We start from the raw sequence: 14621 nt of genomic DNA, 5'->3' as shown, positions 1-14621 counted from the left end.
GATACTGAGTAAAGCTCCCTCTACACCGTCCCCATCAAACACTCCCAGGACAGGTACAGCACGGGGTTAGATACAGAGTAAAGCTCCCTCTACACTGTCCCCATCAAACATTCACAGGACAGGTACAGCACGGGGTTAGATACAGAGTAAAGCTCCCTCTACACTGTCCCCATCAAACACTCCCAGGACAGGTACAGCACGGGGTTAGATACAGAGTAAAGCTCCCTCTACACTGTCCCCATCAAACACTCACAGGACAGGTACAGCTCGGGCTTAGATACAGAGTAAAGCTCCCTCTACACTGTCCCCATCAAACACTCCCAGGACAGGTACAGCACGGGGTTAGATACAGAGTAAAGCTCCCTCTACACTGTCCCCATCAAACAATCCCAGGACATGTACAGCACAGGGTTAGATACAGAGTAAAGCTCCCTCTACCTTGTCCCCATCAAACATTCCCAGGACAGGTACAGCACGGGGATAGATCCAGAGCAAAGCTCCCTCTACACTATCCCCATCAAACACTCCCAGGACAGGTACAGCACGCGGTGAGGTACAGAGTAAAGCTCCCTCTTCACTGTCCACATCATACACTCCCAGGACAGTTACAGCACGGTGTTAGATACAGAGTAAAGCTCCCTCTACACTGTCCCAATCAAACACTCCCAGGACAGGTACAGCATGGGGTTAGATACAGAGTAAAGCTCCCTCTACACTGTCCCCATCAAACGCTCCCAGGGCAGGTACAGCACGGGGTTAGATACAGAGTAAAGCTCCCTCTACACTGTCCCCATGAAACACTCCCAGGACAGGTGCAGCATGGGGTTTGATACAGATTAAAGCTCCCTCTACACTGTCCACATCAAACACTCCCAGGACAGGTACAGCACGGGGTTAGATACAGAGTAAAGCTCCCTCTACACTGTTGCCATCAAACACTCCCAGGACAGGTACAGCACGGGGTTAGATACAGAGTAAAGCTCCCTCTACACTGTCCACATCAAACACTCCCAGGACAGGTTCAGCACGGGGTTAGATACAGAGTAAAGCTCCCTCTACACTGTCCCCATCAAACACTCCCAGGACAGGTACAGCACGGGGTTAGATACAGAGTAAAGCTTCCTCTACACTGTCCCCATCAAACACTCCCAGGACAAGTACAGCAAGGGGTTAGATACAGAGTAAAGCTCCCTCTGCACTGACCCCATCAAACACTCGCAGGACAGGTACAGCACGGGGTTAGATACAGAGTAAAGCTCTCTCTACACTGTCCCCATCAAACACTCCCAGGACAGGTACAGCATGGCGTTAGATACAGAGTAAAGCTCCCTCTACACTGTCCCCATCAAACACTTCCAGGAAAGGTACAGCACGGGGTTAGATACAGAGTAAAGCTCCCTCTACACTGTCCCCATCAAACACTCCCAGGACAGGTACAGCACAGGGTTAGATACAGAGTAAAGCTCCCTCTACACTGTCCCCATCAAACACTCCCAGGACAGGTACAGCACGGGGTTAGATACAGAGTAAAGCGCCCTCTACACTGTCCCCATCAAACACTCCCAGCACAGGTACAGCACGGGGTTAGATACAGAGTAAAGCTCCCTCTACACTGTCCCCATCAAACACTCCCAGGACAGGTACAGCACAGGGTTAGATACAGAGTAAAGCTCCCTCTACACTGTCCCCATCAAACACTCCCAGGACTGGTACAGCACGGGGTTAGATACAGAGTAAAGCTCCCTCTACACTGTCCCCATCACACACTCGCAGGACAGATACAGCACGGGGTTAGAAACAGTGTAAAGCTCCCTCTACACTGTCCACATCAAACACTCCCAGGACAGGTACAGCACGGGGTTAGATACAGAGTAAAGCTCCCTCTACACTGTCCCCATCAAACCCTCCCAGGACAGGTACAGCACGGGGTTAGATACAGAGTAAAGCTTCCTCTACACTGTCCCCATCAAACACTCCCAGGACAGGTACAGCACGGGGCTAGATACAGACTAAAGCTCCCTCTACTCTGTCCCCATCAAACACTCCCAGGACAGATACAGCACGGGGTTAGATACAGAGTAAAGCTCCCTCTACACTGTCCCCATCAAACACTCCCAGGACAAGTACAGCACGGGGTTAGATACAGAGTAAAGCTCCCTCTACACTGTCCCCATCAAACACTCCCAGGACAAGTACAGCACGGGGTTAGATACAGAGTAAAGCTCCCTCTACACTGACCCCATCAAACACTCGCAGGACAGGTACAGCACGGGGTTAGATACAGAGTAAAGCTCCCTCTACACTGTCCCCATCAAACACTCCCAGGACAGGTACAGCATGGGGTTAGATACAGAGTAAAGCTCCCTCTACACTGTCCCCATCAAACACTTCCAGGAAAGGTACAGCACGGGGTTAGATACAGAGTAAAGCTCCCTCTACACTGTCCCCATCAAACACTCCCAGGACAGGTACAGCACAGGGTTAGATACAGAGTAAAGCTCCCTCTACACTGTCCCCATCAAACACTCCCAGGACAGGTACAGCACGGGGTTAGATACAGAGTAAAGCTCCCTCTACACTGTCCCCATCAAACACTCCCAGGACAGGTACAGCACGGGCTTAGATACAGAATAAAACTCCCTCTGTCCCCATCAAACACTCCCAGGACAGGTACAGCACGGGGTTAGATACAGAGTAAAGCTCCCTCTACACTGTCCCCATCAAACACTCCCAGAGCAGGTACAGCACGGGGCTAGATACAGAGTAAATCTCCCTCTCCACTGTCCCCATCAAACACTCCCAGGACAGGTACAGCATGGGGTTAGATACTGAGTAAAGCTCCCTCTACACCGTCCCCATCAAACACTCCCAGGACAGGTACAGCACGGGGTTAGATACAGAGTAAAGCTCCCTCTACACTGTCCCCATCAAACATTCACAGGACAGGTACAGCACGGGGTTAGATACAGAGTAAAGCTCCCTCTACACTGTCCCCATCAAACACTCCCAGGACAGGTACAGCACGGGGTTAGATACAGAGTAAAGCTCCCTCTACACTGTCCCCATCAAACACTCACAGGACAGGTACAGCTCGGGCTTAGATACAGAGTAAAGCTCCCTCTACACTGTCCCCATCAAACACTCCCAGGACAGGTACAGCACGGGGTTAGATACAGAGTAAAGCTCCCTCTACACTGTCCCCATCAAACAATCCCAGGACATGTACAGCACAGGGTTAGATACAGAGTAAAGCTCCCTCTACCTTGTCCCCATCAAACATTCCCAGGACAGGTACAGCACGGGGTTAGATACGGAGTAAAGCTCCCTCTACACTGTCCCCATCAAACACTCACAGGACAGGTGCAGCTCGGGCTTAGATACAGAGTAAAGCTCCCTCTGCACTGTCCCCATCAAACACTCCCAGGACAGGTACAGCACGCGGTGAGGTACAGAGTAAAGCTCCCTCTACACAGTCCCCATCAAACACTCCCAGGACAGGTACAGCACGGGGTTAGATACAGAGTAAAGCTCCCTCTACACTGTCCCCATCAAACACTCCCAGGACAGGTACAGCACGGGCTTAGATACAGAATAAAACTCCCTCTGTCCCCATCAAACACTCCCAGGACAGGTACAGCACGGGGTTAGATACAGAGTAAAGCTCCCTCTACACTGTCCCCATCAAACACTCCCAGGACAGGTACAGCATGGGGTTAGATACAGAGTAAAGCTCCCTCTTCACTGTCCACATCATACACTCCCAGGACAGTTACAGCACGGGGTTAGATACAGAGTAAAGCTCCCTCTACACTGTCCCCATCAAACACTCCCAGGGCAGGTACAGCACGGGGTTAGATACAGAGTAAATCACCCTCTACACTGTCCCCATGAAACACTCCCAGGACAGGTACAGCATGGGGTTTGATACAGATTAAAGCTCCCTCTACACTGTCCACATCAAACACTCCCAGGACAGGTACAGCATGGGGTTAGATACAGAGTAAAGCTCCCTCTACACTGTCCCCATCAAACACTCCCAGGACAGGTACAGCACGGGGTTAGATACAGAGTAAATCACCCTCTACACTGTCCCCATGAAACACTCCCAGGACAGGTACAGCATGGGGTTTGATACAGATTAAAGCTCCCTCTACACTGTTGCCATCAAACACTCCCAGGACAGGTACAGCACGGGGTTAGATACAGAGTAAATCACCCTCTACACTGTCCCCATGAAACACTCCCAGGACAGGTACAGCATGGGGTTTGATACAGATTAAAGCTCCCTCTACACTGTTGCCATCAAACACTCCCAGGACAGGTACAGCATGGGGTTTGATACAGATTAAAGCTCCCTCTACACTGTCCCCATGAAACACTCCCAGGACAGGTACAGCACGGGGTTAGATACAGAGTAAAGCTCCCTCTACACTGTCCCCATCAAACACTGCCAGGACAGATACAGCACGGGGTTAGATACAGAGTGAAGTTCTTGGTGAAATCCTCACTCCTGCCAGCAGGTGGTGGGGTCGAGCTGCCTGTAAGTGAAACTACAAACGGAAAGGGCTGAATTTATATAGTGCCTATCATTGAGCAAAGTGGCCCAGCCCCAACACCATGAAGGATTTCAGGGACAGCCGAACAAAAGCTCAGTCAGGCATGTTAAATGAGAGGGGTTGGTTTAGCACTGGGCTAAATCGCTGGCTTTGAAAGCAGACCAAGGCAGGCCAGCAGCACGGTTCAATTCCCGGAACCAGCCTCCCCGAACAGGTGCCGGAATGTGGCGACTAGGGGCTTTTCACAGTAACTTCATTTGAAGCCTACTTGTGACAATAAGCGATTTTCATTTTCATTTTTCAGTGTCAGATCGAGAGAGAGACAGAGAGAGAGAGAGACGGAGAGGGAGAGAGAGAGAGAGAGAGTGAGAGAGAGAGACAGAGAGACAGAGAGAGAGAGACAGAGAGAGAGAGAGACGGAGAGAGAGAGACGGAGAGAGAGAGAGAGAGAGACAGAGAGAGAGAGAGACGGAGAGAGAGAGACGGAGAGAGAGAGAGAGAGAGAGACGGAGAGAGAGAGACGGAGAGAGAGAGAGAGAGAGAGAGACGGAGAGAGAGAGACGGAGAGAGAGAGATGGAGAGAGAGAGACGGAGAGAGAGAGAGAGAGACGGAGAGAGAGAGAGACGGAGAGAGAGAGGGCGACAGAGAGAGAGAGAGAGAGAGAGAGACGGAGAGAGAGAGAGAGAGGGGGACAGAGAGAGAGAGAGAGACGGAGAGAGAGAGAGAGACGGAGAGAGAGACGGAGAGAGAGAGAGAGACGGAGAGAGAGAGGGGGACAGAGAGAGAGAGGGGGACAGAGAGAGAGAGGGGGACAGAGAGAGAGAGGGGGACAGAGAGAGAGAGAGGGGGACAGAGAGAGAGAGAGAGAGACGGAGAGAGAGAGACGGAGAGAGAGAGTGAGAGAGACAGTGAGACGCCCCACCCGCCCCCCCAGGCAGCTGAAGGCACGGCTGCCAATGGCGGAGCGATGGGAAATGGGGGGGGGGGGGGGGGGGGGGGGGGATGCTCGAGAGGCCGGGATTGGAGGAGCGCAGAGATCTCGGAGGGTTGTAGGGGCTGGAGGAGGTTACAGGGATAGTGAGGGGGAGTAGGGACTGGAGGAGGTTACAGAGATAGGGAGGGGGTGTAGGGGCTGGAGGTGGTTACAGAGATAGGGAGGGGGTGTAGGGACTGGAGGAGGTTACAGAGATAGGGAGGGGGTGTCGGGGCTGGAGGAGGTTACAGAGATAGGGAGGGAGTGTAGGGGCTGGAGGAGGTTACAGAGATAGGGAGGGGGGTGTAGGGACTGCCGGAGGTTACAGAGATAGGGAGGGGTGTGGGGGCTGGAGGCGGTTACAGAGATAGGGAGGGGGTGTAGGGGCTGGAGGAGGTTACAGAGATAGGGAGGGGGTGTCGGGGCTGGAGGAGGTTACAGAGATAGGGAGGGGGTGTAGGGACTGGAGGAGGTTACAGAGATAGGGAGGGGGGTGTAGGGGCTGGAGGAGGTTACAGAGATAGGGAGGGGGTGTAGGGGCTGGAGGCGGTTACAGAGATAGGGAGGGGGTGTAGGGGCTGGAGGAGGTTACAGAGATAGGGAGGGGGTGTAGGGGCTGGAGGCGGTTACAGAGATAGGGAGGGGGGTGTAGGGGTTGGAGGAGGTTACAGAGATAGGGAGGGGGAGTAGGGGCTGGAGGAGGTTACAGAGATAGGGAGGGGGGTGTAGGCACTGGAGGAGGTTACAGAGATAGGGAGAGGGGTGTAGGGGCTGGAGGAGGTTACAGAGATAGGGAGGGGGTGTAGGGGCTGGAGGGGAGTTACAGAGATAGGGAGGGGGTGTAGGGGCTGGAGGAGGTTACAGAGATAGGGAGGGGGTGTAGGGGCTGGAGGAGGTTACAGAGATAGGGAGGAGGTGTAGGGGCTGGAGGAGGTTACAGAGATAGGGAGGGGGTGAATGGGCTGGAGGAGGTTACAGAGATAGGGAGGGGGGTGTAGGGGCAGGAGGCGGTTACAGAGAGAGGGAGGGGGTGTCGGGGCTGGAGGAGGTTACAGAGATAGGGAGGGGGTGTAGGGGCTGGAGGAGGTTACAGAGATAGGGAGGGGGGTGTAGGGGCTGGAGGCGGTTACAGAGATAGGGAGGGGGTGTAGGGGCTGGAGGAGGTTACAGAGATAGGGTAGGGGGTGTAGGAGGTTACAGAGATAGGGAGGGGGAGTAGTGGATGGAGGAGGTTACAGAGATAGGGAGGGTGTGTAGGGTTGGAGGAGGTTACAGAGATAGGGAGGGGGTGTAGGGGCTGAAGGAGGTTACAGAGATAGGGAGGGGGTGTAGGGGCTGGAGGAGGTTACTGAGATAGGGAGGGTGTGTAGGGGCTGGAGGAGGTTACAGAGATAGGGAGGGGGTGTAGGGGTTGGAGGAGGTTACAGAGATAGGGAGGGGGAGTAGGGGATGGAGGAGGTTACAGAGATAGGGAGGGAGAGTAGGGGATGGAGGAGGTTACAGAGATAGGGAGGGGGATTAGGGGATGGAGGAGTTTACAGAGATAGGGTGTGTAGGGTTGGAGGAGGTTACAGAGATAGGGAGGGTGTGTAGCGTTGGAGGAGGTTACAGAGATAGGGAGGGTGTGTAGGGTTGGAGGAGGTTACAGAGATAGGGAGGGGGTGTAGCGTTGGAGGAGGTTACAGAGATAGGGAGGGTGTGTAGGGTTGGAGGAGGTTAGAGAGATAGGGAGGGTGTGTAGGGTTGGAGGAGGTTACAGAGATGGGCAGCACGGTAGCACAGTGGCTAGCACAGTTGCTTCAGAGCGCCAGGGTCCCGGGTTCGATTCCCCGCTGGGTCACTGTCTGTGCGGAGTCTGCACGTTCTCCCCGTGTGTGCGTGGGTTTCCTCCGGGTGCTCCGGTTTCCTCCCACAGTCCAAAGATGTGCAGGTTAGGTGGATTGGCCATGCTAAATTGTCCCTTAGTGTCCAAAGATGTGCAGGTTAGGTGCATTGGTCGTGTTAAATTGTCCCTTAGTGTCCAAAGATGTGCGGGTTAGGTGGATTGGCCGTGCTAAATTGTCCAAAGATGTGTGGGTTAGGTGGATTGGCCGTGTTAAATTGCCCCTTAGTGTCCAAAGATGTGCTGGTTAGGTGGATTGGCCGTGCTAAATTGTCCCATAGTATCCAAAGATGTGCAGGTTAGGTGGATTGGCCGTGCTAAATTGTCCCATAGTATCCAAAGATGTGCAGGTTAGGAGGATTGGCCGTGCTAAATTGTCCCTTCGTGTCCAAGGATGTGCGGGTTAGGTGGATTGGCCGTGCTAAATTGTCCCTTAGTGTCCAAAGATGTGCAGGTTAGGTGGATTGGCCGTGCTAAATTGTCCCTTAGTGTCCAAAGATGTGCAGGTTAGGTGGATTGGCCGTGCTAAATTGTCCCTTAGTGTCCAAAGATGTGCGGGTTAGGTGGATTGGCCGTGCTAAATTGTCCCTTAGTGTCCAAAGATGTGCAGGTTAGGTGCATTGGTCGTGTTAAATTGTCCCTTAGTGTCCAAAGATGTGCGGGTTAGGTGGATTGGCCGTGCTAAATTGTCCAAAGATGTGTGGGTTAGGTGGATTGGCCGTGTTAAATTGCCCCTTAGTGTCCAAAGATGTGCTGGTTAGGTGGATTGGCCGTGCTAAATTGTCCCATAGTATCCAAAGATGTGCAGGTTAGGAGGATTGGCCGTGCTAAATTGTCCCTTCGTGTCCAAGGATGTGCGGGTTAGGTGGATTGGCCGTGCTAAATTGTCCCTTAGTGTCCAAAGATGTGCAGGTTAGGTGGATTGGCCGTGCTAAATTGTCCCTTCGTGTCCAAAGATCTGCAGGTTAGGTGGATTGGCCGTGCTAAATTGTCCCTTAGTGTCCAAAGATGTGCAGGTTAGGTGGATTGGCCGTGCTGAATTGTCCCTTCGTGTCCAAAGATCTGCAGGTTAGGTGGATTGGCCGTGTTAAATTGTCCCTTAGTGTCCAAAGATGTGCAGGTTAGGTGGATTGGCCGTGCTAAATTGCCCTTTGTGTCCAAAATTGCCCTTAGTGTTGGGTGGGGTTACTGGGTTACGGGGATAGGGTGGAGGTGTTGACCTTGGGTAGGGTGCTCTTTCAAAGAGCTGGTGCAGACTCGATGGGCCGAATGGCCATCTTCTGCACTGTAAATTCTATAGGGACGGGGTATAGGGGCTGGAGGAGGTTACAGAGATAGGGAGGGGGTGTAGGGGCTGGAGGAGGTTACAGAGATAGGGAGGGGGTGTAGGGGCTGGAGGAGGTTACAGAGATAGGGAGGGGGTGTAGGGGCTGGAGGAGGTTACAGAGATAGGGAGGGGGTGTAGGGGCTGGAGGAGGTTACAGAGATAGGGAGGGGGTGTAGGGGCTGGAGGAGGTTACAGAGATAGGGAGGGGGTGTCGGGGCTGGAGGAGGTTACAGAGATAGGGAGGGGGTGTAGGGGCTGGAGGAGGTTACAGAGATAGGGAGGGGGTGTAGGGGCTGGAGGAGGTTACAGAGATAGGGAGGGTGTGTAGCGTTGGAGGAGGTTACAGAGATAGGGAGGGTGTGTAGGGTCTGGAGGAGGTTACAGAGATAGGGAGGGGGTGTAGGACCTGGAGGAGGTTACAGAGATAGGAAGGGGGTGTAGGGACTGGAGGAGGTTACAGAGATAGGGAGGGGGTGTCGGGGCTGGAGGAGGTTACAGAGATAGGGATGGGGTGTAGTGGACTGGAGGAGGTTACAGAGATAGGGAGGGGGTGTAGGGGCTGGAGGAGGTTACAGAGATAGGGAGGGGGTGTAGGGGCTGGAGGAGGTTACAGAGATAGGGAGGGTGTGTAGGGTTGGAGGAGGTTACAGAGATAGGGAGGGGGTGTAGGGTTGGAGGAGGTTACAGAGATAGGGAGGGGGTGTAGGGGCTGGAGGAGGTTACAGAGATAGGGAGGGGGTGTAGGGGCGGGAGGAGGTTACAGAGATAGGGAGGGGGTGTAGGGGCTGGAGGAGGTTCCAGAGATAGGGAGGGGGTGTAGGGTTGGAGGAGGTTCCAGAGATAGGGAGGGGGTGTAGGGTTGGAGGAGGTGACAGAGATAGGGAGGGGGTGTAGGGGCGGGAGGAGGTTACAGAGATAGGGAGGGGGTGTAGGGGCTGGAGGAGGTTGCAGAGATAGGGAGGGAGTGTAGGGGCTGGAGGAGGTTACAGAGATAGGGAGGGGGTGTAGGGGGCTGGAGGAGGTTCCAGAGATAGGGAGGGGGTGTAGGGTTGGAGGAGGTGACAGAGATAGGGAGGGTGTATAGGGTTGGAGGAGGTTACCGAGATGGGCAGCACGGTAGCACAGAGGCTAGCACAGTTGCTTCAGTGCGCCAGGGTCCCGGGTTCGATTCCTCGCTGGGTCACTGTCTGTGCGGAGTCTGCACATCCTCCCCGTGTCTGCGTGGGTTTCCTCCGGGTGCTCCGGTTTCCTCCCACAGTCCAAAGATGTGCAGGTTAGGTGGATTGGCCGTGTTAAATTGCCCCTTAGTGTCCAAAGATGTGGTTAGGTGAATCGGCCGTGCTAAATTGTCCCTTAGTGTCCAAAGATGTGCAGGTTAGGTGGATTGGCCATGCTAAATTGCCCCTTAGTGTCCAAAGATGTACAGGTTGGGTGGATTGGCTGTGCTAAAGTGTCCCTTGGTGTCCAAAGATGTACAGGTCAGGTGGATTGGCCGTGCTAAATTGTCCCTTAGTGTCCAAAGATGTGCGGGTTAGGTGGATTGGCCGTGCTAAATTGCCCCTTAGTGTCCAAAGATGTACGGGTCAGGTGGATTGGCCGTGCTAAATTGTCCCTTAGTGTCCAAAGATGTGCAGGTTAGGTGGATTGGCCGTGCTAAATTGTCCCTTAGTGTCCAAAGATGTACAGGTCAGGTGGATTGGCCGTGTTAAATTGTCCCTTCGTGTCCAAAGATGTGCGGGTTAGGTGGATCGGCCGTGCTAAATTGTCCCTTATTGTCCAAAGATGTGCAGGTTAGGTGCATTGGCCGTGCTAAATTGTCCTTTAGTGTCCAAAGATGCGCAGGTTAGGTGGATTGGCCATGCTAAATTGCCCCTTAGTGTCCAAAGATGTGCAGGTTAGGTGGATTGGCCGTGCTAAATTGCCCCTTATTGTCCAAAGATGTGCAGGTTAGGTGGATTGGCCATGCTAAATTGCCCCTTAGTGTCCAAAGATGTGCAGGTTAGGTGGATTGGCCGTGCTAAATTGTCCCTTAGTGTCCAAAGATGTGCGGGTTAGGTGGATTGGCCGTGCTAAATTGCCCTTTGTGTCCAAAATTGCCCTTAGTGTTGGGTGGGGTTACTGGGTTACGGGGATAGGGTGGGGGTGTTGACCTTGGGTAGGGTGCTCTTTCCAAGAGCTGGTGCAGACTCGATGGGCCGAATGGCATTCTTCTGCAATGTAAATTCTATAGGGAGGGGGTATAGGGGCTGGAGGGGGTATAGGGGCTGGAGGAGGTTACAGAGATAGGGAGGGGGTGTAGGGTCTGGAGGAGGTTACAGAGATAGGGAGGGGGAGTAGAGGCTGGAGGAGGTTACAGAGATAGGGAGGGGGTGTAGGGGCTGGAGGAGGTTACAGAGATAGGGAGGGGGTGTAGGGACTGGAGGAGGTTACAGAGATAGGGAGGGGGTGTAGGGGCTGGAGGAGGTTACAGAGATAGGGAGGGGGTGTCGGGGCTGGAGGAGGTTACAGAGATAGGGAGTGGGTGTAGGGGCTGGAGGAGGTTACAAAGACAGGGAGGGGGGTGTAGGGGGCTGGAGGAGGTTACAGAGATAGGGAGGGGGTTGTAGGGGCTGGAGGAGGTTACTGAGATAGGGAGGGGGTGTAGGGGCTGGAGAAAGTTACAGAGATAGGGAGGGGGTGTAGGGGCTGGAGGAGGTTACAGAGATAGGGAGGGGGTGTAGGGGCTGGAGGAGGTTACAGAGATAGGGATCTTGGATTTTCCGAGGATTCAGGGCACAGTGATACGGCTGACCTTCACACTGACCATTAAAACCTCATAATTTCCCAGCCACTGAGCTGAAATGTGTCCCCTTATTGAGAGGGCGGACATTGGAATGGTTCCCGCTGCTTTATTTAATTTGTTGGGTTTCCACGGTTACACAGGCCGAGAGTGAAATTAGGCCCACAACCCACACTGAGCCACTCCAGTCCCCAAGTTTCAATCACACAGCCAGAGAGTTCCGGATGGTGACGGCTCCCCTGCTGAATTCCCCCATTGGCTTCGCCAGGCCCAACCATTCCATCTCATGCTGGGGGCCGATATTAAACTGAGGGTCAGTACTGAGGGAGTGCCGCACTGTGGGAGGGTCAGTACTGAGGGAGTGCCGCACTGTGGGAGGGTCAGTACTGAGGGAGTGCCGCACTGTGGGAGGGTCAGTACTGAGGGAGCGCCGCACTGTCAGAGGGTCAGTACTGAGGGAGCTCCGCACTGTGGGAGGGTCAGTACTGAGGGAGATCCGCACTGACAGAGGGTCAGTACTGAGGGAGTGCTGCACAGTCAGAGGGTCAGTACTGAGGGAGCGCCGCACTGTGGGAGGGTCAGTACTGATGAGTGCCGCACTGTCAGAGGGTCAGTACTGAGGGAGCACCGCACTGTCAGAGGGTCAGTACTGAGGGAGATCCGCACTGACAGAGGGTCAGTACTGAGGGAGTGCTGCACAGTCAGAGGGTCAGTACTGAGGGAGCGCCGCACTGTGGGAGGGTCAGTACTGATGAGTGCCGCACTGTCAGAGGGTCAGTACTGAGGGAGCGCCGCACTGTCAGAGGGTCAGTACTGAGGGAGCGCCGCACTGTGGGAGGGTCAGTACTGAGGGAGCGCCGCACTGTGGGAGGGTCAGTACTGAGGGAGCGCCGCACTGTGGGAGGGTCAGTACTGAGGGAGCGCCGCACTGTGGGAGGGTCAGTACTGAGGGAGCGCCGCACTGTGGGAGGGTCAGTACTGAGGGAGCGCCGCACTGTGGGAGGGTCAGTACTGAGGGAGCGCCGCACTGTGGGAGGGTCAGTACTGAGGGAGTGCCACACTGACAGAGGGTCAGTACTGAGGGAGTGCCGCACTGTCAGAGGGTCAGTACTGAGGGAGCGCCGCACTGTCAGAGGGTCAGTACTGAGGGAGTGCCGCACTGTGGGAGGGTGAGTACTGAGGGAGCGCCGCACTGTGGGAGGGTCAGTACTGAGGGAGCACTGCACTGTGGGATGGTCAGTACTGAGGGAGCGCCGCACTGTGGGAGGGTCAGTACTGAGGGAGCGCCGCACTGTCAGAGGGTCAGTACTGAGGGAGCACCGCACTGTGGGAGGGTCAGTACTGAGGGAGCGCCGCACTGTGGGAGGGTCAGTACTGAGGGAGTGCCGCACTGTCAGAGGGTCAGTACTGAGGGATTGCCGCACTGTCAGAGGGTCAGTACTGAGGGAGCGCCGCACTGTGGGAGGGTCAGTATTGAGGGAGCGCCGCAATGTCAGAGGGTCAGAACTGAGGGAGCACCGCACTGTGGGAGGGTCAGTACTGAGGGAGCGCCGCACTGTCAGAGGGTCAGTACTGAGGGAGCGCCGCACTGTGGGAGGGTCAGTACTGAGGGAGCGCTGCACTGTGGGAGGGTCAGTACTGAGGGAGCGCCGCACTGTCGGAGGGTCAGTACTGAGGGAGTGCCGCACTGTGGGAGGGTCAGTACTGAGGGAGCGCTGCACTGTGGGAGGGTCAGTACTGAGGGAGCGCCGCACTGTCGGAGGGTCAGTACTGAGGGAGTGCCGCACTGTGGGAGGGTCAGTACTGAGGGAACGCCGCACTGTGGGAGGGTCAGTACTGAGGGAGCGCTGCACTGTCAGAGGGTCAGTACTGAGGGAGTGCCGCACTGTGAGAGGGTCAGTACTGAGGGAGTGCCGCACTGTCAGAGGGTCAGTACTGAGGGAGTGCCGCACTGTGAGAGGGTCAGTACTGAGGGAGTGCCGCACTGTCAGAGGGTCAGCACTGAGGGAGTGCCGCACTGTGAGAGGGTCAGTACTGAGGGAGTGCCGCACTGTGGGAGGGTCAGTACTGAGGGAGTGCCGCACTGTCAGAGGGTCAGTGCTGAGGGAGCGCCGCACTGTGGGAGGGTCAGTACTGAGGGAGCACGCACTGTGGGAGGGTTAGAATTGGGTTGGTTGGGACTGCCGGAGGTGATGTTGGGGTTTATATAGAGTCAGCGTCGGACTGGAACATTTACCTTTGATGGACGAGGTGAAGCAGAATGCATCATATCTGTCCCGCCGCTTGTCCCTGGGGCCGTAGCTCCTAATTCCCACTGGCAACTCCCGACCTCCGCACGGGCCCCGCGGGGCGTTGACTGGATAGTGGACTGTCCCATCTTCCAACCAGCCCGCGTTGCACCAATCCAAACCTTTCAGCCACTCTGCGAGAAAGACCCATGAGAAGGTCAGCCAATCCCTGCAGGCTCCGCCCTCCTCCTTCCCAATCCCAAATCTCTGCCTTCCGCGGCGAGGAATTCCACATGTTCCCCACCCTCTGAGCAAAGGACTATCTCCTCATCCCACTCCTAAATGACCCACCCCGTATCCGGAGAGTGCGACCCCTTGTACTGGCGCCGCCCCCCGCCAGCGAGAATATCATGCCCGCTCTTGTCCTCCAAGCCCTGTCAGAATTTTGTCTGTTTCAATGCCCCTCTCATTCTTCTAAACTCCAGTGAACACTTGTCTTGTGGGTTTCAACATCCCATTTTAAATGGCAGCCAGGCAACCATTCGCTCTCCCACTATGCTCCTCGACTCCCCCCTCCCGCAGTCCGACCCCAATTTTTGCAGACAGAAAGACCATATACACACATTGCGCCTCTTTCAGCAAAACAGAGCACGTTGCTGCCATTCGCTGGTTCATTCCTCGGGAATCTCCCTTGATCCCAATCAAGAATCCCGCTGCCTGGTTTAAATTCCCTTTTCTTAAATTAAGGGGCAATTTAGCGTGGCCAATCCACCCAAGCTGTGCATCTTTGGCATGCCATGCCGTTCTGCACGCTTCGAGGTTCCTGGGTGCCATCCCGCGCCCCTCGCTCCATGGTGAACATTCTTTGCAACGCT

General features: G+C 55.0%; 1 protein-coding gene across 1 annotated transcript in view; it reads right to left on the bottom strand.

Moving 5' to 3' along the window:
- Window positions 1-14621, bottom strand: part of LOC140402942 (hyaluronan and proteoglycan link protein 2-like) — a 34609-nt gene that overhangs the window by 8003 nt on the left and 11985 nt on the right. Inside the window, exon 5 of the mRNA XM_072490584.1 lies at window positions 13755-13940. Coding sequence (XP_072346685.1) covers window positions 13755-13940 — 186 coding nt within the window. The remainder of the gene's footprint in view (window positions 1-13754; window positions 13941-14621) is intronic.

Source organism: Scyliorhinus torazame, chromosome 26 (assembly GCF_047496885.1).
Source record: "Scyliorhinus torazame isolate Kashiwa2021f chromosome 26, sScyTor2.1, whole genome shotgun sequence".
Taxonomy (NCBI): domain Eukaryota; kingdom Metazoa; phylum Chordata; class Chondrichthyes; order Carcharhiniformes; family Scyliorhinidae; genus Scyliorhinus; species Scyliorhinus torazame.
This window is presented reverse-complemented; position numbering and strand designations above follow the sequence as displayed.